This window comes from Palaemon carinicauda, chromosome 28, assembly GCF_036898095.1.
Source record: "Palaemon carinicauda isolate YSFRI2023 chromosome 28, ASM3689809v2, whole genome shotgun sequence".
Taxonomy (NCBI): domain Eukaryota; kingdom Metazoa; phylum Arthropoda; class Malacostraca; order Decapoda; family Palaemonidae; genus Palaemon; species Palaemon carinicauda.
Genome location: NC_090752.1, coordinates 80,678,627 through 80,703,626, shown reverse-complemented (window position 1 = coordinate 80,703,626; position 25,000 = coordinate 80,678,627). Strand labels below are relative to the sequence as shown.

Below are 25,000 nucleotides of genomic sequence, written 5' to 3'. Positions count from 1 at the left end.
TGCTTTAGTTCTTGAAGTTAGTTTGACCTTGGAAAAGGCCAAATCGTCAACAAGAAAAACCAGAAGTTGCTGCTAATCGAAGAAGACGATGAATATTTACAGGTTTCCTTGATCCTAACAATTTCACGAGAGAAGATATTTGAAAAATTGATTTATCCTTCTGTCCTTTTGTATATTGATGTTGCACAAAAACTTAGATATCTGGGATGTATATATAAGGCTTCCGAAAAAAAAAAAAATACCAAAATTTCTTCCGTCAGTTCTGATCGTCCAGAAGCCCCTTGAAGTGAGGAAGACTCCCATTGATAGACTTCTGGCAGTATGCGGTCTCGCTAATTTCGTATTCCAGTTGAATTTTCCTAAGCTATTTCTTTGCAAGTATTTGCTTTGCTTAACGGTCGTTAAAGTTATGAACTAAACATTATGTTGTTGTTGGTTTGTTAATTTACAATGAATACAGACTATTTTTGTCAATGTTGTTGGTTTTGTTTTCAAGCTGAGCTTCGTTGATATAGTTGTTGCAGCAGCTTTTGTCACCAAATGATCGCATCTTGTGATATTTCTGTGAATAAAGTTACCAATTATTGTTTAAACTTTTGTAGGATAATAAATATCTAATAAGTGTTTAGTTTCCTTCAAAATACCTTTCATAATAGATTTGTAAATATACAGATAGAAATTTCAGAGGTACTTCGCAAACTGAGCCCTCAGGATATTGACCATTAAATATGTTATATTTAATGAAAGGAAGAAATAAAAAACTGAGCAACAATTATATAACTAACATATATATTTTTTTTTTACATTTTTATTGGACACTAAATTCTTGAAATGAAAATTCAACCTCACCCTTTCCAGAAACCCTTTATGTTTATTTGAAAAGTTTAAGATATCTTTTGCTGGACACGAATGCTAAAATGCCACCACAAACATGTGAACTCTGTCTTTTGTGATCTCTCTGGTCAAAATAATCTATAAGGAACAGAAAAGACGTATTTTCAAAATATCTCAGCAGCAGCGGAGAAAACAATTAGTTTATAACGAATATATCTTTATCTGAAATGACATTAACAGATTACAAAGAATATGCCTCGGTTCAAATGATCGAAGTCTATCAACCTCAGTCAGTATTGGATTACAAAGAATAGGTTTGAAATGAAGAACGCTATCAACCTTGGATAGTACTGTATTAAACAAATAGTTTCAGTTTGAATGATCAAACCGAGTATTATAGGTTATATGAAATATGCCTGTGTTTGAAATGATTAATTCAGAGCTATCTGTATATAACATTTCTGTAGTCGCCAAACTTTCAAGCGCTCTATCTTAAGTAATGCTCACCATTAAATGCTCTTTGCAAAATGAATGGTGTTCGGGACTTTCAATATTGGAAACCTATTTCATTTTCGAACGAAATTACTTTTATCAAAGCCGTGTGCTGTATTTAGACCTTAATCTACTTTTAGATGATTCATAAGAAATTCGCTATTAGCTTATAAATGTTTTGAAGACAGTGCACCTGAAGTAGACTAATATATAGAGCTATTTACAATTAATGCTCTTGAAGTTGGTTAATGCTTTGAACCGTTTGTAGACAGCATTTACAGATGTTGAGCCTGAAGATGGTTGGATATTTATAATAATAAGCAGACGAGGCTGCTGAAGTTAGCCAATGTATAGAATAATTTGTAGATAGCGAGCAGGAAGTTGACTGAATTTTAGAGGCATTAGTCCACGTTTTAGAATGGTATGTAACTGATATGCTTATAGTCGGCTAATGCCCTTTTCAGATAGTGTGCCTGAAGTTGGCCAATGCTTAAAACCGTTCACAAATAGTGTACCTGAAGATGACCGATGCTTAAAGCTGTTAACAAATGGCTGGATATCTAGAATTGTTTGCAGATAGGGCATCTGAAGAAGGCCGATGTTTATAACCATTTACACACGATGAGCCTGAAGTTAGTAGAAGACCAGAGAAATCGCCAGCAGATGAACCCCAGAAGTTTGCCTACGCTTCCAAAGAAGGTGTTGGTTGGAACTGGCTCAAGTTTAGAGCCTTTTGCAAATGGCTCGGCGTTCGTTCTCACAAGGAAAGTCAGAGAAGGGGTTCTCCCAGCCGTCGAACATGGCCAGACAGGCTCCGTTTCCGGAGGGCTCATTGACGTGCCAATGAGAGTCGTCGATCAGATCCCCTGAGAGCCATTGCCAGACTTTCTCGCTGTAGATCCCACCAATCCAGAAGTTGCGACGACCTTTGCGTGCTGCAGAAAACATAGTTGCAAAGATGAATTGATAGATAGATGAAAAGGTAATTTAATTATTATTATTATTATTACCTAAGCTACAACCCTAGTTGGAAAAGCAGGGTGCTATAAGCCCTAGGGCTCGAACAAAGAAAGATAGCCCAGTGAGGAAAGGAAATAAGGAAATGAATAAAATACAAGAGTAGAAATATACACTTAATAAAAAACACTTCCTGGATAGTAACAACAGTAAAATGGATCTTTCATATATAATATAAAAAAGAGACTTATGTCAGCCTCTTCAACATAACTAAATATATAACAAACAAATAAATGAAAATGCCGTATCCTGAGCAAAAGCTGTATAAGTAATGTATCCTTATTATTTTTATTCTTTTCATGGATAATCAACAACACCTTTTTCTTTTTGTCTCCCCTTCCTGTCCTTTGACCTTTCTCTCTCCATTTCTTTCTCTGACTGGAATACTTGCATTTACTTCGTTTTCATTTATTCAAATAAAACTTGTACCCTAATAGACAACTCTCTAATATAGTTTCTTAGCGTTTAAAAGGGTAATGATATCAGGTAATCAATAGTTGAAATCAATTCTAAAATCCAACTTACGGTATCTGAGGCCAACGTATTCCTTCAGCTCCTTGACGTTGGATGGTTGAGCCAAGTCTGCTCCCATGTGTAGACAGGCGTTTCTGGCTCCTTCCCAGGTCATGTCCTCGAGAATTATGTTGTAACAGTCCTCGCCGAGCGTGACGAAGGGCGGAGGACATGATGAGGCTATTTAATTTAGGGGATTAAACTGAAATAGTAAATGATTCAAGTGTCTGGATTCAGAGGGTTGTTAAACGTTTGTTTTTTGGTGGGGCTAAAACGAAGCAGAGATCATCCAGGAGCCATATCCTGGATTTTCTAGTTTCCCAAAGTATCTACAAAAGTTCTGATTGTAACAGAACTGTCTCGGTTAACTTCAATATGGTTAATGAACTTTAAAAAATCAAAGCAGCTAGAGTTAGAATTAGAGAAACAAAAATAAACAATACGAACTCAATTGCTTCAAATGCACAAATGGAAAATTAATCTGCATTGTATTTAAAGATAACCAATGTATTGGTTTGCCAGGCTTATTGAATTGTGAACTACCTATTTTCTTTTTAGATATATTATGTGAAAGCACTAAGAAGCAAAATTGAATAATGCCCGGTTCCTTTTGATTTCAAGAAAAATAAGTTGATTTGCTTATAAAATTGACATATAGTCATTAATGTGAAGAAAAGCTGGTATGGAAATCTAAAAGGTGTTGAGGTAAACCAATACATTTCCCTTTCCAGTTATCAAATGACAACGATCAATGTCTTACCGGTAAGATGTTTCTGGAAATTCCTGTTGAGGTCTTTAAGCTCATCCAGTATTAGTTGGAGCACTGGACTGCCTCTGGAAACTGGCATGCCAGAGCTATTACCTGGAAAACGCTCAAGATATTAATCTTTTCAAAACAACTAGTATTGCCGGTATTCACTATTAATTTTACTATGATAGTGGATAAGGAGGGTGATGGTGATTTGATTTATTTAGAAGTCAAGATCGAAGCAGATATCCTCAGCCTATCCCTTGATTAAATTCTGGTTGGAAAAAGATGTTGGAGCTTCGAGTCAAGGCGATAACGGATTTCGCAATAATATACATATTTAAAAGATCAGACTTTCAAAGCATTGTTTTTTTTTTTTTGTTTTTTTTTTTTTGTTTTTTTTTGAAGAAGCCTGTAGGTAAACAATAGTTTGTTGCCACTTCTGCTCATTTTTGCTTATTTCTGGGGCCATAGCTGCGGTTTTGCCGAGAAAATGTTGTGAGTTTTTCGGTGAATATGTGCCGTTAGTGCTGACGTAGGCATAGTGAATGTGGGTTACGTGACAGCGCAGTTATAAACCTTGTAAACTTTGTGAATTTCTATTATTTTGAGTTGTATCCCCTCCCCCCTAGCCTGGCCTAGGTGGATGTCTGCTCTAGACGGTGGCGACGGTGCTCTGACTCTCTTTCTCTTTCAGTGACTATTTTCAGTGTAACAATATGAGGTCATACTCAACACTATTTAGGAGAAAGGACTCCTTTGGGCTGCAGTTTACTCGCATACAATACTATGGATATTGTTAGCAAAACGTTATTTGATAAAATGAAGTTGGGTCATAACTCAATTATAGGAGTTCAATTTATAAATAAGAACAGAGTAATTGTTAAAGTAGTACGAAACGTGTTTAATGATCTCATGGAAAATTAGGAAAGCAAAGAGGTATGTTCAGACCAGTTAGGAAATGTAAAGATATTGAATCTTAACTCCTCCATTACGTGTGTTTCAATAAGGAATGCCCCTTTCAGATTCTCTGATGAAAAGCTGATCGAGTTTTTATCGAAATATGGAAAAGTGGAAGGAATCAGGTTAAACAGATATGCTGACGGACCATTCAAAGGGCTATTGACGGGAGTCAGGACAGCCCGCATGAGACTAAAAGAGAATGTCCCATCATCAATGACGGTTTTAGGATTTATCTTATATAATGGGCAGCCACGGACATGCTTTCGGTGTGGTGAAATAGGTCACACAGCTAAAGACTGCAGTTACGAAGATGTAAGGTATAAGTTTAAAGAAGGAGAGTTCCCTCATCTACCTACGGAAGGAAAGGATAAGACCAGGGTAAATGCAAATGAGTTGCACAAAGGCAATGTAGAAGAGGCAACAGTTGAAGAAAGAGGAGATAACCAATGCTATTAAACTACTGATATAGTGACCGAAGGAATGGATAAGGATGACGGACCCAATTCAATAGAAGAACAGGAATTAGATTGGACAACAGAAAAAATTGTTAAGGATAACTCACAAAATGATTCTGAGAAAGAAAAGGATGAAGGTGACTCGATAAAATTTGAGAAAGGTACAACAAAAAGGACTGCTGGAAATGAGATAGGGAAAGAAACGGAGGAGGAAATTGTACTGGGAGAATCAGTGGACTGCATAAGGGAAGAAAACTTTTATGGAAAACTGGAGTAAGGGGAAATCGACAATGGGCCAAATTATGAGGACGAAAAGGATCTTTTTGAGGAGTCTTAATTACGAGCAGGATGATAACGATGAAGGAATTATGGTTTCCCAACCAATAGGTGTAAGCGAATTGCGTAGAATAATAAAAAACAAAGGTTGAGATTCATACAAAGGTTAAAGAAAACGAGTTATTAACAGAAAATGAAGCAGCGAGTATAATAAAGGGAAAACTAGAGGGAAAAATGGATTGAGGAAACATATGAGATGCCAACGGCCCAAAGAAAACTTTACAGTACTGATTTGGAAATGGAAACATGGCATACAAAAACAGACTCTGGCAATAAACGCAAGATAACGCTGAAGAAAGACTAGTGCCAAAACATGGAAAGGACAAACCAGAATTTATCATCAGATGATGAAACAGAAAAGTGTACAAAGAACCTTAAAGCAATTTAATCTTGTATTGTAAATGTATTTTACATAATATACAAAATTCATTTCATCCACATTAAATGTAGCTACAGCTAACGCAAATGGACTTAATAATGGGAAATGTAAAAGAAAAGAAGCTACCTGATGGATACAGTGACCAGGAACTAGCAAATAATTTTCTAGTATTCTTTAAAAACAAAATTAAAAATATAACCAGGTCATTTGTAAATACTCAACATCAGCTTAATGATTCACCTGGCACACAGACAAAATTAATACGATTTAACAACATAACACAAGATGACATCACCAGAATTATCAAGAGAGCAAAGAAAACAAACTGCACGATCGATCCTATGCCAATATCTGAAGTAATTGGAGAGAGAGAGACTTTTCAAGTCTAGCAGAAATAACAATGAGAATAGCAAATGCAAGCATTGATGAATGTAAGTTTCCTAAATCTGAGAAAATGGCTATAGTCACACCACTTTTGAAAAATGCACTGGACTACCAGGAATTAAGCTCATATAAACCTATTTCAAATCTATCCTTTGTATCAAAAGTGCTTGAATATGTAATTCTTGAACAACTAGTCAGCCACTTAGAAGTAATAGAAGCTTTGCCTGACAACCAATCTGCTTACAGAAAACTATACTCTACGGACACAGCCATCTGCTCTGTTGTAAATATGCTAGAAATGATGGATGAAAATAAATGTGGTATCTTAATACTGCTCGATCTCAGTGCTGCTTTGATACAGTAGTGCATGAACTGTTACTAAATGATCTACGGTCCATCAGCGTTGAAGATCAAGCCTTCGAAAACATAAAAGACTACTTAGTTGGTAGAAATTACTGTGTACAAATTAGAAACTCTTAAACAGAGGAGTACCCCAGGGGAGTGTACTTGGCCCAATCTTATTCTGCATCTATACTATTGGTCTATCGAAAATGCTACAAAGGCATGGCGTGAAGTTTGAACTATTTGCAGATGACAGAGTTTTACTTCTCCATAAATGATATGCATGACACTACTGAAACTCTAAACCAAATCCTTGATAGCGTCAGAGAATGGATGCCATTTAAACAACTAAAATTAAATGAGAACAAAAAAGAATTCATGGAGGTGGGCAAGAGAAACAGCGTGAGAAACTTAGGTGATATTCAAATGAAAATAAATAAGGACTCGATGCCGATATCTAGTAAAGTTCGAGATCTAGGTGTATTTCTTGACTGTAACCTGTCTCTAAATGCCCAAATAAATAATGTAATAAAAACTGCTGGTTATCATCTAAGAAATATTGCGTTTATAAAAAAAGTACCTGGACGAAAATTCTTTAAAAAAAACTTGTGATAAACTGTTATTACCACAATTTACCAAAAGTGCAACTTAAGAAATTACAAAACATAATAAACAGAGGAGCAATACTGATAAAAGGTGTCTCACTTAGAGAAAAGGTGAGACTAATCGATTTACACTACCTGCCGATTAAAGCGAGAATTGAATTTAAAATATGTACAATAACCCACCAAGTTATCAGAACCGGGCGTCCAAAATACTTAAGAGAATTGCTACATATTGCGCAGCCAACAAACCGTGTCGACACGAGAATAGTTACAGATGGCTTCAAACTGTTGGAACCTAGATTTATGTCTACTTTGGGCTCCAGAGCCTTTCAATATGCGGCCCCGAGACTTTATGATAAGCTCCCACGAAACATTCGAATGATTGAAGACATTAAGGCTTTCAAGAGGAAACTGAAGACTTTTTTATTTCATGAGTCTTTTGACAGTGACGATCTAACAGTAAATGAACAATACGCGATATAAAACGTTAAATACTCTGAACGAACAAGGTAAAACGACAGTGGAGGTCCTGTAGAGAATGGGGTTCCCCTGCTGTATGGGACCGGAAAAGCAGCCATCAAAGTAAAGTAAAGTAAGTAAGCAAATTAAAATAATAAACTTTGTTTCTTTAAAATCTAGATATAATTTTCGTCCAAGAGCACAATGTAAAAGGGGAAGGGAAACTGGAATATGTTGAAAAGTACTGCAAAGTTTTGATCAATTATACACAAATTCTTAAGGGTGGAATAGCTATCTTTTTAAACAAAACATCTAATGTGGAAATTTTGAATTTTGAAAACGATACTGATGGTTATGTTATGAGTGTTAATTGCCGCTATTCAAACGTTACTATTCAATTATTAAATGTTTATGCTTCTGCAGGGAATAGTAAGAGAAAAGAAAGGGAGAAATTGTTTAATACAGATATTTTATATTTCTTAAGGAACAATATAAGTAATATCATAATGGGTGGAGATTGGAATTCTATTACCTGTATGAGAGATCCTTCTAATTCCGATAGTGAACTTCTATCAAAGTCATTAGTAAACCTGAAAGCAACTTGAAACTTGAAGAGGCTTGGGATCCATGTATCACCAGGTGGAGTATACTTATGTTAAGGAGAATTATGGTTCAAGGCTGCATAGGTTTTATCTAAAAGATTTACATAACCATGCAGGAAATATTCAAAATATTCCTGTTAGTTGGACTGACCATTGTATTATAGTATTAGCTTTGAAATTATAAAATGTAGCGTTGCCAGGTAAAGGGTACTGGAACCTAATAGTAATATTCTAGATACAGATATTGTAAGAGACAATTTTCTTATGACTGGAAATAATATTAAGAAGGGCAACGATATAGTTGGAAATATTTTGTGTTGGTGGGAATATGCGAAAGCTCAACGGAAATCTTTCTTTATTATGTGTTCAAAGCAAATTAACCAAGCAAAATATGGGATGTTAAATTTACTGAACTACCAGTTGAATGATGAAATAGGAAAAGGTATAATGAATGAGGACAAGTTTTCATTAGTGAACTCTTTGAAATTAAGAATAAATAGTATTTAAGATGAGATCTGTGAAGGAGTTAAAATTAGAGCAAAGGTGGATGGTAAATTAAAGGGTGAACAAGTTTCAGCGTACCTATTAGGGAGGGAGAAAAACTATAAATCGTATATAAATAAGAAAAAGAGGGATGATGGTACCGAAATAGTTAGCCCCAAAGCTATGGCTTTAAATATAAGGGAATATTTTGAAAAAGCTTTTCAAAAAAGAGAAATGTCATAAGTCTTATCAAGACCTGTTTTTGAATCTAGTAGATAAAGTTATTGATGGGAATCAGAATAATATTCTAACCTCAGAAGTGACAGAGTCTGAAGTATTGAAAGCATTGGGGGGGGGGGGGGGGGGATGAAGAACGGCAAAAGCCCGGGAATAGATGGTCTCACTGTTGAGTTTTACAAAAAGTTTTGGAAAGAAATAAAAAATGATTTTGTAAGCCTAGTAAAGTTTATTTTCAAATATAAGACTATCTCTAAAATGAATAAAGGAGTAATAACGCTTACGCCGAAGGAAGGAGACAGGTTTTATTACAAGCTAGAGGCCAATAACAATGCTAAACGCGGATTTTAAGGTAATACCAAAAATAATAACTAATAGATTGAAGAATGTGTTACATTCAATTATTTCCCGCGAGCAGTTTAGTTGTGTTGATGATAGGTCAATTATGTACTTGAATTCCATTATGAGAGATATTATGATTTATGCAAATGACAACGACATACAAGCTGCGATAATAAATTTAGACTGGTCTAAAGCTTTTGATCGTGTTGATCATGACCTTTTATATGCTATACTGAGCAACTTTGGTTTTGACCCTACTTTCATTCAGCTAATACAAATGTTATATAATGACAGTGAAAGTTTAGTATTCATAAATGGTAACATCTCTGATCCATTCCCTATAAAAAAAATCGGTAAGGCAAGGATCTCCATTATCCATGATTTTGTTTATTATCTACCAGGAACCTTTTTACAGGATGATGAAAATTAAGCTCGTAGACATGTCACTGAATTTGCCAAATAATTTAAAGGTTTCGGTTCTAGGATATGCTGATGATTCTGTTATCGTAGTTACTAGTGACAAAGGAATATTAGAATGTTTTAATATAATCACAAAAATTGAAAAGGCGAATGGTGCAAATTTAAACAGAAATAAAACTTCAATTTTAGGTATTGGGAGATGGATAAATAAATCAGAATGGCCAATAAATGGATGCCATTATCTTCATAATTCCTGTAAAATACTAGGTGTTTATCATAGTAATAATTATCAAGATAGTGTTAATCTAAATAGGAATAATCTAGAGAGTAAGATAAACAAAGGTATAGGTATATTTAGGAATAGGAAGCTAACTGTGTTTCAAAAATATATTATAATCAATTATGAAATTTGATCAAAAACGTGGTATGTGTCACATGTATATACAGTTCTAAAGGATTGTGCCAAACGAATACAAAGGAGTTTATTTAGATACCTATGGAATAGAAGCTGTGAACCAATTGCAAGAAATACCGTATTTTTAAAAAGGGCAGAAGGAGGGCTAGGAATGATGAATATTCTACATAAATCGAAAGCAATTATGTTCAGAACTTTTAACAAGATATCTATGATTAAATGTTATGGTTTTGAAATTATGTATTTTTATTGAAAAATAAAAGCTAGTGTTTTAGTGGAATCTGATAAAACTTATAGAGATTGTACTATTTTTATCACATTATATTATAGTGAGATGATTGATGTTTCAAGGAAAGTATATAGTTTAAAGAATTATCCCTAGGTGTCTGTTAAAGAAATATACTGGTTATTTATGAACTGTAAAGAATATAAACCAAATATAGAGTTATTGTACCCGCTTTTTAATTGGAAACAGATCTGGAAGTATGTAAATAATAAGTACATTGATAAGAAGAGTAGAGATACAGTTTATAGATACGTTCATGAAATACTTAATACCAAAGATAGGCTGCATATGATGAAAATCTCGAATGAAGATAAATGTCTCTTTTGTGGATATATTGAAAATAATATGCACATATTTTATTTTTGTCCCTCGTCAAAAAACATTCTGATTTGGTTAAAGTCAATACTAAATAGCTGTTGTAAAATTGAAACAGATAGTTTACTCAAGATTATCAAGTTTGATTGTAAGACACCATCGAAGAAAGACGAAAACACAACAATGGTGTTACTATCAGATTTTGTAGCAGGAGCATTAAATGGTTGGGTCGATCTTTGGGTTTTTTGGCAGACGACCCAAACCTGATAACTTATCTAAGGAATAAAATGTCAAAAACCAAGTTTATATTGAGTAACGTTTATGTGAATAAATTAGACAAACTCTTTACCAAAGATTATGTACTTAATGCTATTGTAAAATAAAGAATAAAAAGAAATATAAGTTACTCTACAGGATATAAGGCTTAAATTCTTTGTTATTTGTAAAGTCTGTAATTTATTATTATGTATATTGTATATATGAAGATATTGTATTGATCCTGTTGTAAGATTTAGTAATAAAAAGATGATTTTTTTACTATGATAGTGGATAAAGAGGATGATGGTGATTTGATTTATTCAGAAGTTAAGATCAAAGCAGATTTCCTCAGCTTATTCCTTGAGTAAATTCTGGATGGAAAAAGATGCTGAATCTTCGAGTCAAGGCGATAACCGATTTCGCAACAATATCCATATTTAAAGGATCAAGATTTTCAAAGTAAAAACTCTCTCTCGTACATGGATAAATGCATACACGCACATATAAGCACACAGATACACAAGCATTTGTATATGTACACATATAAACAGTATATACTGTGTATATTATAAAGACATCTAAATATCTATATATCTATTTATATAGCTTGACTAGTAATAATGATAATGATGATGATATATAGTATTTATTCATATTCTAAAGATATCAATATCTATCTATTTATCTATCTATCTATCTCTATACAACGTAAATACAGACTACATATAGCATCACCATGAACCATTTTCCCTTTGAAGGGAGTCGCATCATAATTATTCAGTCGTATAATAATTCAGCAAGTTCTTAAAGGTAAGGTTTCTAACCCCAAGCCATTTCCTTAGCCCCAGTAAATGCTGGTAACCAATTACAGCTGACTGAATGTGTTGATAATTGCCAGGATCGATCCAGTCCTAAAGATTAACATCTTCCTTAGTTCCATAACTGTATTTTTATTTAAATTTTAAACTTATGCACACACATACATACACACAACTATATACATATATACATACATATAGATGAGCTAAGCACAGTCAGGTTGTTACTTTGTGGAATAAGTGAATGTCAACAGATCTATCTTCTTTGTTAAAGGAAAAACGGTTATAATGTGGCGTTGGTGCCACTTTGAGAATGTCGTTATCGGCTTGGCTTGGCACTCAAAAATGTTCGTTAAAAGTTAGCGTCCCCAAAATCTCTCTCTATTGGTTCTTATAAGACTTTCGGGTCAAAACAGCCAATCATCGATCAGGGCATAGAAAGGCCAAGGTGGGCGCTTGAACTGCCCCATAGTTTTTTGTGAGTTAGAGTTGGGAGGCTTGAGTGGTTAGACCTATACGTCCAGGTCACGGGTGCCAGAATGAGTGCCAACAAGTACCATTTCTCTGAGGACTTTTTCTTAGTAAAGTAACGTAATGATAATTAAGGGCCGCCCTTGTAGCTTAAATAGAATATAGCAGCTGTGGAAAATTAACAATTCGACTATCATTTGTGTATGATCCTACCCTCTCTCATAATAGTGTTAGCCATGGATTGTCTCTATCTTTGTTTCCCCAAGACGTGAAGTTGAACCCCCCCTTAATACGACCTAAATCGGGTCATATTAAATGGTGTCAGGTGTGGGGTGATATTAAATGGTGTCAGGTGTTGTGGGGTAATTAACAGATTAACGTCTGTGCTAAGTGATTTTAGCCGACGTGAGATTTTTGAAAAAGTGGAAACAAAAGAGAATAGTGACAATGGTTAACACGAGAAGTTCGTCATCCAGTGGCAGTGACGGAGAGAGAGAGGGGTGAAATGACTGTGTAGCTCGTGTATGCCCGGTACTCGGTGAACGTTTCTCAACGCACATGATAGCAGATACACAACCAAGAGGCAGCCCGGCACCAAACCGACATCGACAACCTTCCCAGGATGGGGTGCTTGTAGAACCTCGAAGAGGCAGAGGTCTGAGAGGTAGGATGTGGCGACTGGCGGTTGTTGGAACTGACGGGTGGTACTAACAGATGGCCACCTACGGCCTTATGGCCCTACGATGAACAGCGGTAGTGTTATGGAAGTCAGGCCACAAACCACCATCTGAAAGCTGTTTAAAAGGAAAATGGCGTTGGCAGAAGAAATCATGTTTCCCCTGTACCAACGAGAGGGAGGGGAAGACGACGCAGGAAGGAGAAGACAACGCGGGAAGGGGACCAATGGTCCCTCGGGCCGTCCGTCAGACCGCAAGGACTGGGGACGGGAGTGCCAAGGAGTGAGCCTGCCATCGCTGCCCCAGAGTGTGGGGGAGGGGAGCTAGACGCTCCCCCAGTGAGCAGTAGGGGCTGCCAACCCACCAGCGAGGGTAGTTCGTCTTCCCAGGGAGTGCATAAGGAGGAGGAGGGGCGGAGCAGCACCCCTCACCCCCGCTCCCGATCATGGAAGTCGGAATGTTATTCCCATCTTGGAATAGATGTGGAATCATGTGTATAACGAGGGTGAGGAACCGCTCGTTACGGATGCCAGAAAAACGTAGGAGTGTATGGTGCGGAACACGGCCAGAGCCCACACATGGGCTCAGTGACTCTACGATGAAGAGCAGATGTAATAGATCTACGTAAGGCAGAAGGAACGACAACGAAAGAAATTAGGTTCAAGTAGACCTGTGGATGGAGCGCATAGAAAACGGGAAGAGCTTGACAACTACGGAGAGAGAGAGAGAGAGTACATGCCCCCGTGACTGAGCTCTGCGAATGAGTGTATGAATGAGGTAGGAGATCAAATTTCCCGGATTTTTTGCGCAGGTGGAAGGGTGTGTTCTTCATTGAAGACGGAAGTTGATCTATCGTTGTTTTTCCTTCCCCCTTTGGTAGAGAAAGTCATCTGTGTAATTGATGTAAGACCTTGTGCGTGGCATGTGGGTATAGGAAGTTCCCCTAAGGATGGCAAGAGTGTCAGTATTTTTAAGGAATTAGGTTTATCAATAAGTTTCATGTGTGTAACTCAATGAGTAACCACAAGCATGTGGTACCAAGGGCCAGAACATGGTCGGTAGTACCTTTTAAGTTTAATGGAGTGCATATGGACGTCAAAGGACCATTCCCCAAGGGGACAGGTAGGAAAGTGAGGAAGAGACACAGCGTGTGTCCGTGCTGTCCTTTAAGCACGAGAGTGCGAGAGGACATGGGTCTTGAGATAATGTCTACCACGAGGTGACAGAAGTCATAAAACTCAGGTTTCTTTTACGTATGTTCATTCCGAGTGTTTGTGAAAAGATGAATTAAATTTTGTTTCGTTTTTTTTTGGTTTTGTTCTAAGCATATCACGAGTAGGCTATATCAATTATCAGACTGAGAAATTTCTGTTGCATTTATGTTATGTTGGAAATAATTCAAATTTCATTATTTTGTGTTGGTACCAATTTTGCTATTACCAATGGTTTTATGTATGTTTTCTATTTTGTTGTGCTGGTTAAAAAATATATATATATATATATATATATATATTTCGGTATGGTGACAGATAACTGAGACATTTTTTGTTGCATTTATGTTTATGTTGGAATTAATTCAAATTTCGTTACCCTAGGTTGATACTTATTTTGCTATTACCAATGCTTTTATGTACGTTTTTCCATTGTGTTGTACTGTATTTAAAGAATTTCATTTGTCTGTGGAGGTTTTCAGTGCTATTACAGGTAATTGTTAATCATGGGTTGAAAATTGAACATCATTACTTATGTTTTTATTTTTTTTCAGGAGAATTAATATTGCTCGGTTATTAATAAGTATGGTTTTCTTTTTATTATTATTCACTGTTTGAGTTGCTCCTTATTGCAGTGTCACGGATGTGTTAGAAATGGTTTCCTTATAATGGTAAATGTATCAAAGAGTGCTGGGATTGGAAGTTATTCATTTTGATTCCTCTTTATTTTTATCATTTTCTTTAATTTGTGTATGTGATGATTTGTTGGTCCTTATAGAATTTTATTGCATTTGAAATATTATTATTTTTCTGATTTTGTGCTCCAAATTTCGGTGACGATGTATTTAAACCTGATTTTGTGTTTCTGTATGATCCATTGTGGGCGTGATATTCATCTTTGTGTAACTTGCAAATGTAACACGCCAACCGGCCCTTTGATTTGGTTTAGGTATTTAATTTTAATGTTTGCATGCTCCCGAAGAGGATGGTACTCAGAGGCAACATCTAGTGGAAAAAGAAAGCTTGTGTTCAGTGAAAAAAAAAAAGAGAGAGAGAAAAAAAATTGTTTTGAGAAAAAAAAATCTGATTAGTGTGAATTTTACGGGACGTAAACATTTGGGAAGGGAGTGATGAGCTAAGCACAGTCAGGTTGTTACTTTGTGGAATAAGTGAATGTCCACAGATCTGTCTTCTTTGTTAAAGGAAAGACGGTTATAATGTGGCGTTGGTGCCACTTTGAGAATGTCATTATCGGCTTGGCTTGGCACTCAAAAATGTTCGTTAAAAGTTAGCGTCCCCAAAATCTCTCTCTATTGGTTCTTATAAGACTTTCAGGTCAAAACAGCCAATCATCGATTAGGGCATAGAAAGGCCAAGGTGGGCGCTTGAACTGCCCCATAGTTTTTTGTGAGTTAGAGTTGGGAGGCTTGAGTGGTTAGACCTATACGTCCAGGTCACGGGTGCCAGAATGAGTGCCAACAAGTACCATTTCTCTGAGGACTTTTTCTTAGTAAAGTAACATAATGATAATTAAGGGCCGCCCTTGTAGCTTAAATAGAATATAGCAGCTGTGGAAAATTAACAATTCGACTATCATTTGTGTATGATCCTACCCTCTCTCATAATAGTGTTAGCCATGGATTGTCTCTATCTTTGTTTCCCCAAGACGTGAAGTTGAACCCCCCCTTAATACGACCTAAATCGGGTCATATATATATATATATATATATATATATATATATATATATATATATATATATGTACATACACATACATATATATGCATATATATATACATATATATATATATATATATATATATATATATATGTATATATATATATATATATATATATATATATATATATATATATATATATATATACGTATATACATATATATATATATATATATATATATATATATATATATATATATATATATGTATGTATACATACATACATACATATATATATATATATATATATATATATATATATATAAATATAAAGTATGACTAATTTTTGGTAATTTAAAACTCTAAAAGAAATTGCGTTAAAAACAGCCAGAGCTTCAAGAGAAAAAACTGTCCAATCTCCTGACTTCTTTAGTAACAACGTGTAGGCATCCCAATTCCTACCGAACCTGAATCTAATGTACTTGATAGCTGGCCATACTCACTTGAAGAACTAAACTGCCTGAGGGCTAGCATGATCTGGTCAGCAAGTGGCTTTAGTACATTTACATCAACATCTGTAAAAGAAAATCGAATGGATATAATACTGAAATATTCTTTGTATATATTACTAGTTGTTATTACAAAGGGTGATGGTATGGTGTGGTATTTTGACGATTAAGAAAGACTTACTCTTACTAATTTGAATGGGGCTTATTTTCATGTGTTAATAATCAATATGAAGGAAGCCAAAAAATGAAGCCAGTGAGTAACTTCATCGAGGAACTTTCTGTATTTACCCAAGTTATTATGGATAAGTGAAAAGTAAAATAAATTCATAAAGAAACTAGACACGAAACCAATAAATTCGAACTTACAAGAGGAGCTAACGAAAATGTTAAAGGTTAAATTTTATTTATCAAGCTCAATTGTAGCCTAATTACAAAGAAGGTTGAATCGAGGAATACCTGAATAAGGACACTTCCTCTAAAAAGTAAAATATAATACCATTACCATTCAAAGCGCTGCCTCCTTTATCAATTTTGGGGGATCCGTTTACAAGCATTTGCAGAGTTGTCTGGGAATTAGAAAGGGCTTGGGTGGCTTGCAACAGTTGGTCCTTGATTTCTGTTGGATAAAACGAGACTTTCATAGATGAAGGTGTTCATAAAAAAATGATACACGATTGTCTAAATTCAAATGTTTGTTCTTTCACGGAATTGGTAAGGTTTGCAGTGAATTGTCAAAACTTAAATATCAAATCTAGTCTTTAAGAGATGATGAAATGAATGGATAAATACATTGAAGTTTATAAAATAAAACTCACACACGCACCTCACATATATACATGTACATATGTATAGGCATATTAAATATATATATATATATATATATATATATATATATATATATATATATATATATATGTGTGTGTGTGTGTGTGTGTGTGTATGTACAAGTATATACATATGTATATACATACATACATATATATATATATATATATATATATATATATATATATATATATATATATATACATATACATATGTATATACATATATATGTGTATATATATACCCATATATATACAATATATATATATATATATATATATATATATATATATATATATGTATGTATGTATGTATGTATGTCTGTATGTATGTATGTATGTATGTGTGTGTGTAATGTAAATATATGTGTGCACATACGTGTATGTATCATTTGAGACATTTCATAATTTGTAAGTTAGGCTTCTGTACCTGGTGCAATAAACTTTGTTGAAAAGTTACAGAAACTTTTTTGTTACAATTCACACCATCCGTTATGTAAACTCTCTTTCCGTAAGAAGAAGAAATGGCGAAGGAAAGAAGGAAGACGGAACTTACCTGTCTCCGATGCCACCAAACTCTGCACTGTCTCAACTAATTGTGCGATGGGATCCTCCGAGGTGGTCACTGGCGTCGCTGCAACTGCCGCCATGCACGCCAGAAGGACACATCCGTTTCCGAGCCACATGACTTTGACGTCCGTCTGCACAACTGGAATTGCGTCGTTTTCTGTTATTATTATTATCATTACTACCCAAGCTACAACCCTATTAGGAGAAGCAGGATGTTATAAGCCCAAGGGCTTCAACAGGAAAATAAAGTAGCCCAGTCAGGAGAGGAAATAAGGCAACAAATAAATTACAAGATAATTAATAAACAATTAAAATAAACTATTTTAAGAACAGTAACAACATTAAAACAAATCTTTAATATATAGTCTATATAAAGAGACTTATGTTAGCCTGTTCCAAATAAAAGCATTTGCTGCAATTTTGAACTTTTGAAGTTCTGCCGATACAACCACCAGATTAAGATAATTCCAAAACTTAGTCACTGCTGGAATAAAACTCCTAGAATACTGTGTAGTATTGAGTCTCATGATGGAGAAGGTATCATGCTGCATTTTGCAAATAGCTAGAGGGTTCTCATGACAAGCTGATTTTGATGCCTCTCATAGTATTGAAGATAAGTAGATTTACAGTTTATGCCTGATCTGGATTAGGGACTTTAGATGAATATTCAAATACATGATAGACCAGGGTTTCCCAAAGTGGGCTCCACGGAGCCCTGGGGCTCCGTGAGTGAGGCTGAGGGGCTCCAGAAGCCTTTTCTTAAAGAGGACCAAATACTTTATATGAAAAAATTTAATGGCTACAGACATTTGATTATTGATCTTTTTTACTGGAAAGAGATATGATACATAACTACAGGTGTAAAGAGTTTCAGGATGGTTCATGAAAAAGAAAATAAAAAAAGATAAATAAACTAAAAATGCAACAATTTTTTATTATACAAAAACAAAAAATGGTTGTAAACACGAAAATATAGTAAAATCACGAACAGGAACAACTAATGAACAAGTGTAAGCAAATGCTAAGCTCCTCATCCAGGCCCCCAAAACTATTTTGTGGAAATTCCACAGAATAACTATAGTGGCCTTGATGAAAAGTTGCCTATTAGCCCTTTTATAAAGGCAAAAAATTAGAAAAAATAATATAATGACGAGTATAATAAGTAAAATCTAAAAACCCCTACCAATGTTTATAATGCTTGGCGAGCGCGTGCATAGGTGGGCAGGTATTTATTTCTATAAAATATTAAATAAAATAGTTGTAATTGGAATCTCACTCTGAAACGTTTGGAATCATTGTGAGTTTTAAATGAAGTGATTGATGACGTGGCAAAAAAATGTTAACTTTATTAAGGCCAGACCATTTAATTCTCGCATCTTTAGTTTATTGTGCGAAGATATGGGAAGCACTCACAAAGCATTGCTATTACACACTGCTGTTCGATTGCTTTCTAAAGGGAAATTGCTGGTTAGGTTTTATGAGTTGCATGAAGTAGTTTACGAGTTTTTGTCAATCCTGAAGCATGATTTAGCCTCCAAATTGAAGGCCAAATATGGATACAGAGACTGGCTTATCTTTCAGGTATATTTGCTCATATAAATGAAACAAATATTTCATTGCAAGGCAACAAAGTTACATATTTCAAAGCTCAAAGTAAGATAATTGCTCTCCAACACAAGCTGAAGCTCTGGAATGATTGCATTCTCGAGGGAAAATATGAATGTTTTGAACACCTTTGTGAATATCTACTTGCCAACCAACTTTCTCTTCATACAGGCATAAAATTCTCCATCTCTCAGCATCTGTCTACGATGGTTGAATTAAGGCAAATATTTTATTTCTAATACTGAAAACTTTCTCTGGATTCAAGATCCATTTCTTGATTCCCAAAACACACAAGAACTGTCTTTGAGAGAGAGGGAACAGTTAATAGACATTTCAACCAACTATGAGTTGAAAGCAAAATTTAAGGAAAGTGAACTTTCAATATTTTGGATAAACCTACTCGAAGACTGTCCAGAAATTTCAGCTCAAGCCCTTAAGTTTTTGATGCGCTTCCCAACAACTTATCTTTGTGCAGCTTGTATGCAGCTACTAAAACTAAATATAGAAATAGGCTGAATGCAGAAAATGATATGAAACTACAAGTTACTTCGGTCATGCCCGACTTTGAAAAGCTTTGCAATGCAAAACAACAGCTGCACTTTAGTCATTAGATTTTGTTTCATTCTGAAATAGTTGTTTCTCCATATCGAATTCCATTGCTATTTTTTACTACCTCTGATAGTTTTTTTAATATTTTGCATTGAACAGCTCTTTCTGTTGTTAACTGGGATGATTTTTGGCTATCAATTTAAGAAGAACAATAATAAAGACCATTCTTTAGTTGTGATTTTCTTCGACCTATTCATTTTCATTGTCGATATCATTCGTAGTTTATTCTCATATACATCCATCATAAGCATTCTTTACCTGGTATATGTTTTCATGACTCATATCTCAGACTACCAAAGAAGCAAATTTTCAATGCTTTTGTGGTTGCTCCCTTTGGCTTAAGCCTTAAGTCAAGGAACCCAAAAATCATTAGTTAGTATTAAAATTGGATATTAAATGTTTTTCATATTTATTTTAGAAATTATCTTGTTAGTGCTCAGTGAAATACCTTTGCCCTGTACAGGGGTTCCATGGTGTCCTGAAGTTTGGGAAACCCTGTGATAGACTACAGTCTAACCTTCATTTCTCTCGGAAATGAACAATTTCAGAGACACTGTATGAGACCCATTTGTAGAACAACAGGGTTTTGAAAACAGAACAAGTAATTATAACGACAGCCACATAGTCTAATTCACTGGGTTCTTACGCGGGTCTACATCCTCTTGGAACACTCCTTGTTCCATAGTCAGACCAAGGTTACAGTCCTTATCACAAAACAAGATAAGTATAAGGATGCACTGTAACATAACACACCCACCAGGGTGGGGGTGGGGTCCATGGTTAATGTAACCCCCCCCCCCCTTCCCTATCTTGACCTGCGATGCCTCATAACTACAAAAAACTATAACGAACTATCTCTATAGTTAGACCTGGTCTATTACACTTGTAAGTTATGTGGATAGTAATTTCCCTTCCTGTACGAATTACTTTTCCAACATTATATACTAAGCACAAAATATTCGAGTGCAAATTCTAAAATTATAGAAAAAAAAAATAATAAAATTTCCACATTATATCATTCCAGAAATTAAATATCATAAAACGAATGACGGTTTAGCATTCTTACTCACAATGCATCGCTAAATTCCAGAATAGGATTTGAAGCTCCATCGGGAGACCTTCTCAGATCTCATTGGGACTGTGTAAATATCCCGGTTTAACATAATGAATTATTTTTGATATCAGAAATAAATTACTGTCTTACATATTATACATATTGAGAAAATTTCAAAGCAAAACAAAAGATTCAATATCCTCTGGTTTAAACTGTATTATCAACTAAATATCACATATTTTCTAATTGCATAAACTCTATTATCAATGGCATGTAAGAATTTTTTAGTGAATCTATTAAATTATCAGATGGATAAAATCATAAGATTTATTTCTATTTTTTGGTAGAAACCAAATTCAATACAACATTTATTCCAATGAGACAGATATATTTTATATTGAGAATTATGAATGTTTCAGAAGTGAGTGTTTATGCTAAAAGACCACCGTAAGATTCACCTTCGAGTATAATTTTTTTTTCTTATACACACACAAATCTGGTGTATGTCTCTTTGTATGACAATTTTCTATAGTTCTTGAATGAGACTAGGTACCGTATGATCGCCTTAGTAATCAGTTTACTTCAAGCACACTTTAGTTGCTGTTCTAAATTTATGGCATCCGTTTTCATTAAGTGCCTATGATCTCTTCACAGAAAACGAGATTTGTCAATTTGAACCAAAGCTATCAAGAACGAAACAAGGCAATAAAATGCGATTATTTATTGTCCTCAGGCAGGACGGCAGAGAGAGAGAGAGAGAGAGAGAGAGAGAGAGAGAGAGAGAGAGAGAGAGAGAGAGAGAGAGAGAGAGAGCGAGAGAGAGAGAGAGAGAGAGAGAGGAACATTGGTGATAGTAGGGGGAGGGTAGATGTAAAGAAGGGATAGACCAGGGGACTGTGTGTCTATAGTGAAGTACTTGGACGAGCTAAAAAGTTAGTAAACATTCTGTGTATTGTATCTATCGACAGATAAATACAGAGATATATACATAAATGCATATGAATAAATATAAAAGTATATAGAGATATAAATAAGAGTAGTAACTAGGCCTGAATGAAAATACACGTGATTTTAAAGCCCCTTGACCTATAACTAACCGGGAACTTTGATGTCATGGGGCCCAATCTGGTTCTCGACGGCCGTACTCCCATTTGGGAAAATCTGGAAGGCTTTGTACCTGGATAAGGAACTATTGCGAGGAATATGAATGATTTTGTAAAAATCTTTTTAAACATACAAGTGTGGATCTAGCAAGTTCAAAGTGTTGGGGGGGGGGGGGGTCGGAAAATGTAACCAAAGCACCAGCGAGCCCCCGGAAGCTGACGCAATTTTAAGCTATTTTAGAGCGATTTTTCATGTATCTGAAACCCTTTTCTCATTATAATTGCATTTATAAGGTGAATACGCATTATGCATTAACAGCATTACGATAATATATATAAAACATTTCAGCAGTAATCTCTAATTACTTTTAATACATGACTATACATTCCCAGGAAACCTCATCAACTGACTACCTCATGAGTTACTTCTATTATTAGAGTGCCTGCATCCTTCCCTTCAACTATCAACCAACAGCAATTCTTGTAGTTAGACTCTCCACTTTTTCCAACTTGATTCACATCAGATACACAATCTCTTTATTTCCAGTTCATATATAATGATTTTTTACCACTTAGGTGATAGAGAGAGAGAGAGAGAGAGAGAGAGAGAGAGAGAGAGAGAGAGAGAGAGAGAGAGAGAGAGAGAGAGATATGATTTCAATCTTCCATATCTCTTACTACATTCTTTTTGAAGCAACTAAATTTATTAAACGGAAAATTTTGATTATTGTTTTAGTTTTATCAAAGATTGAAGGTTTTTTGTAAATTCCAACATTTATATCATGAAAACTTCTCAATTTCTTCATATTAGACATTTCTCTTCATTCTATGTAGTGTATTATTATTTTATAGAAACAATTTACCTTGCCAATTAAAACCTCAATTTTGTTTACTACATATATTACATTTAGAACGGGTAAACTTATTGAACAATCATAGAATTATGGATTTATCATGACACGTACATTTGTTGGTCATGTCACATTTCAATATTACAAAGGATAATGAGTAGAAACCAAATTACATTGTAATCCCATTTAAATTTCCCCTTTCAACAAATAGGAGTTTTGCCTCGGATACTAAACTGAAGAAGCTAACGGATAAAACAGCCATATCAGAGCTTTCTGAGAATTGATCTTACTAATCCTTAGTTTATTGTTAGCTTGTTCCTTTCTGTATATAGAATGGAGACGTAATGCAAATACATTTCTGATTTTACTGGGGCAAATTAACATGCCAGTCATGAATATGATGGGAAAACCTCCTCAGTAAAACAAACACTGAGACAACAAACTACTTAGGCACAAACCAAAGCAGATACACAAATTATGATTGTTAATGGTAAAGTGAGCAAATACACCGTAAAAATTTGCGGTCAACTTATATAACACTTGATTACATTTACTCTACCTTTCAAGGGGGGGGGGGGGGGGTAAAGCCCATCAATTCTGTCTTTGGTAAACGTGTTTCATTATTTCTACACAGTTGTAGGAAGCCCTCAGGGCAGGTTCATCAAGGTGGATGAAATACAGCAATATCATGGAATGTTGATAAGAATTATAACAAGGATCCAACATATTAATTCTATCAGTTATCAACAAATATAACAGGCTACAGAAAAGGTAGAGTAAGCGATACCGGAGAGACTAGGAGAGGGGGTTACTGGAAGGATAGGAGGTGGGTCTAAACAGAGCGAGGAAAGGAGAGGGGAGGAACGGGGAAGTGCACGCATTCGATTTGCTTCACCTACTTTCCCGATTCACGTGATTTGGGCTTTATTATGACAAGAGTAAATGCCTTAATTAACGAGATTTGCCGTGCATTAAAGTATCAAAAATTATGGGAATGTCTATAGAGTGCTGTGTCAAAGTACCATTCTGATCAAGTAATTAGTATGGGAGTTATTTACGAAAAACACACTATTTTTGCCTGAAATGCATAGTAAGTGGATGAATCTTAGCAACTGAATTCTACACAAGATGAGTTAAGGATTTTTTGAACATTTATAAACGTGTTTGTAGTTAACCATTAATTGTAAAATATACACACATATATAGAAAGTGAATCCTAACTAGTTTTGTCCTAAGGTTGGTTTACAACTAATCTTTTTTTTTTTTTTTTTTTTTTTTTTTTTACGGCCAGTTACGGCGAGGGTTCACACGAAACCGCCAGAAAGAGCATCAAAAGGTGAGAGCGTCGCTGGCGATATCTGGCGTGACCCGCCACGCTAGGCCTAATGTCGTACAGAGCAGCAAGGATTTTAAACGAATTCAAAATCTTGCAAGGCGTCTGCCTACCTAATGAAGTCGCAGAAACTAAAGCAGTGACGCGTCGTCGCAACAAAAAAGGCAAGAACCTGCACAGGTCCGCATTGTGCTAGGTCACACCTCACCACACTGTAAAATGCGCTGCTTGGTGCGGATTCTTACCTCTTGAGCAGAAGTGTTACGGGTAATATTGTGCACAGTTGTGGAGGCTTGCGGCGCTCAAGGTCTATACCTTGGCGGCGCTCGTGCTGTGCCCTTATGGCGCCATCATACACGATTCATAAATGGCGCGCAGATGTTGTAGAGCGTGCAGTGCGTTACGACGTCTACCGAGATTATAGGGAAGGTTGCCTTAGGCTTTTAGTTATCAGAGGCTGGCTTATATTTCACTACGATACCCTTGCTCTGATGACAACGGCTGTGATTGAGTTAGCAAAGGTCGTCAGAAGGCAGCTGCTATTATAGATCATGGCTGCCTTGTTTACACATATGTTATGTAACTACGGATTTGGGATATGAAGATTTGTTTTTGAGAGCAGAGGCCATAGGTATGGGGGAAGCCAATGCCTTTTCTTGGCCAGGCCTGAAGAAAACATGATTATCGAAAAGGAAGGATATTATATGCTACTAGTTGAAATATAACACAAGAAAGATTATGTAGACTTGTAAATAAGCCTAAAGAAAAGTTCAAATACTTGAAAGCAAAGTCTCTCTCTCTC

General features: G+C 35.4%; 2 protein-coding genes across 2 annotated transcripts in view; one reads left to right on the top strand and one right to left on the bottom strand.

Moving 5' to 3' along the window:
* Nucleotides 1-622, top strand: part of LOC137621674 (boophilin-G2-like) — a 20,008-nt gene extending 19,386 nt beyond the window's left edge. The window contains exon 4 of the mRNA XM_068352178.1: nt 1-622. This exon is cut by the window's left edge and continues 1,529 nt beyond it. The gene's annotated coding sequence lies outside the window, so the exon portion shown is untranslated.
* A 145-nt stretch (nt 623-767) lies between these two features.
* The window catches only part of LOC137621673 (uncharacterized), a 36,348-nt gene continuing 12,115 nt past the window's right edge, over nt 768-25,000 (bottom strand). Inside the window, exons 2-7 of the mRNA XM_068352177.1 lie at nt 17,630-17,782; nt 16,752-16,865; nt 16,244-16,315; nt 3,617-3,718; nt 2,869-3,036; nt 768-2,261 (exon numbers count right to left, since the gene is read on the bottom strand). Coding sequence (XP_068208278.1) covers nt 2,050-2,261; nt 2,869-3,036; nt 3,617-3,718; nt 16,244-16,315; nt 16,752-16,865; nt 17,630-17,759 — 798 coding nt within the window. The 5' untranslated portion in view covers nt 17,760-17,782 and the 3' untranslated portion in view covers nt 768-2,049. The remainder of the gene's footprint in view (nt 2,262-2,868; nt 3,037-3,616; nt 3,719-16,243; nt 16,316-16,751; nt 16,866-17,629; nt 17,783-25,000) is intronic.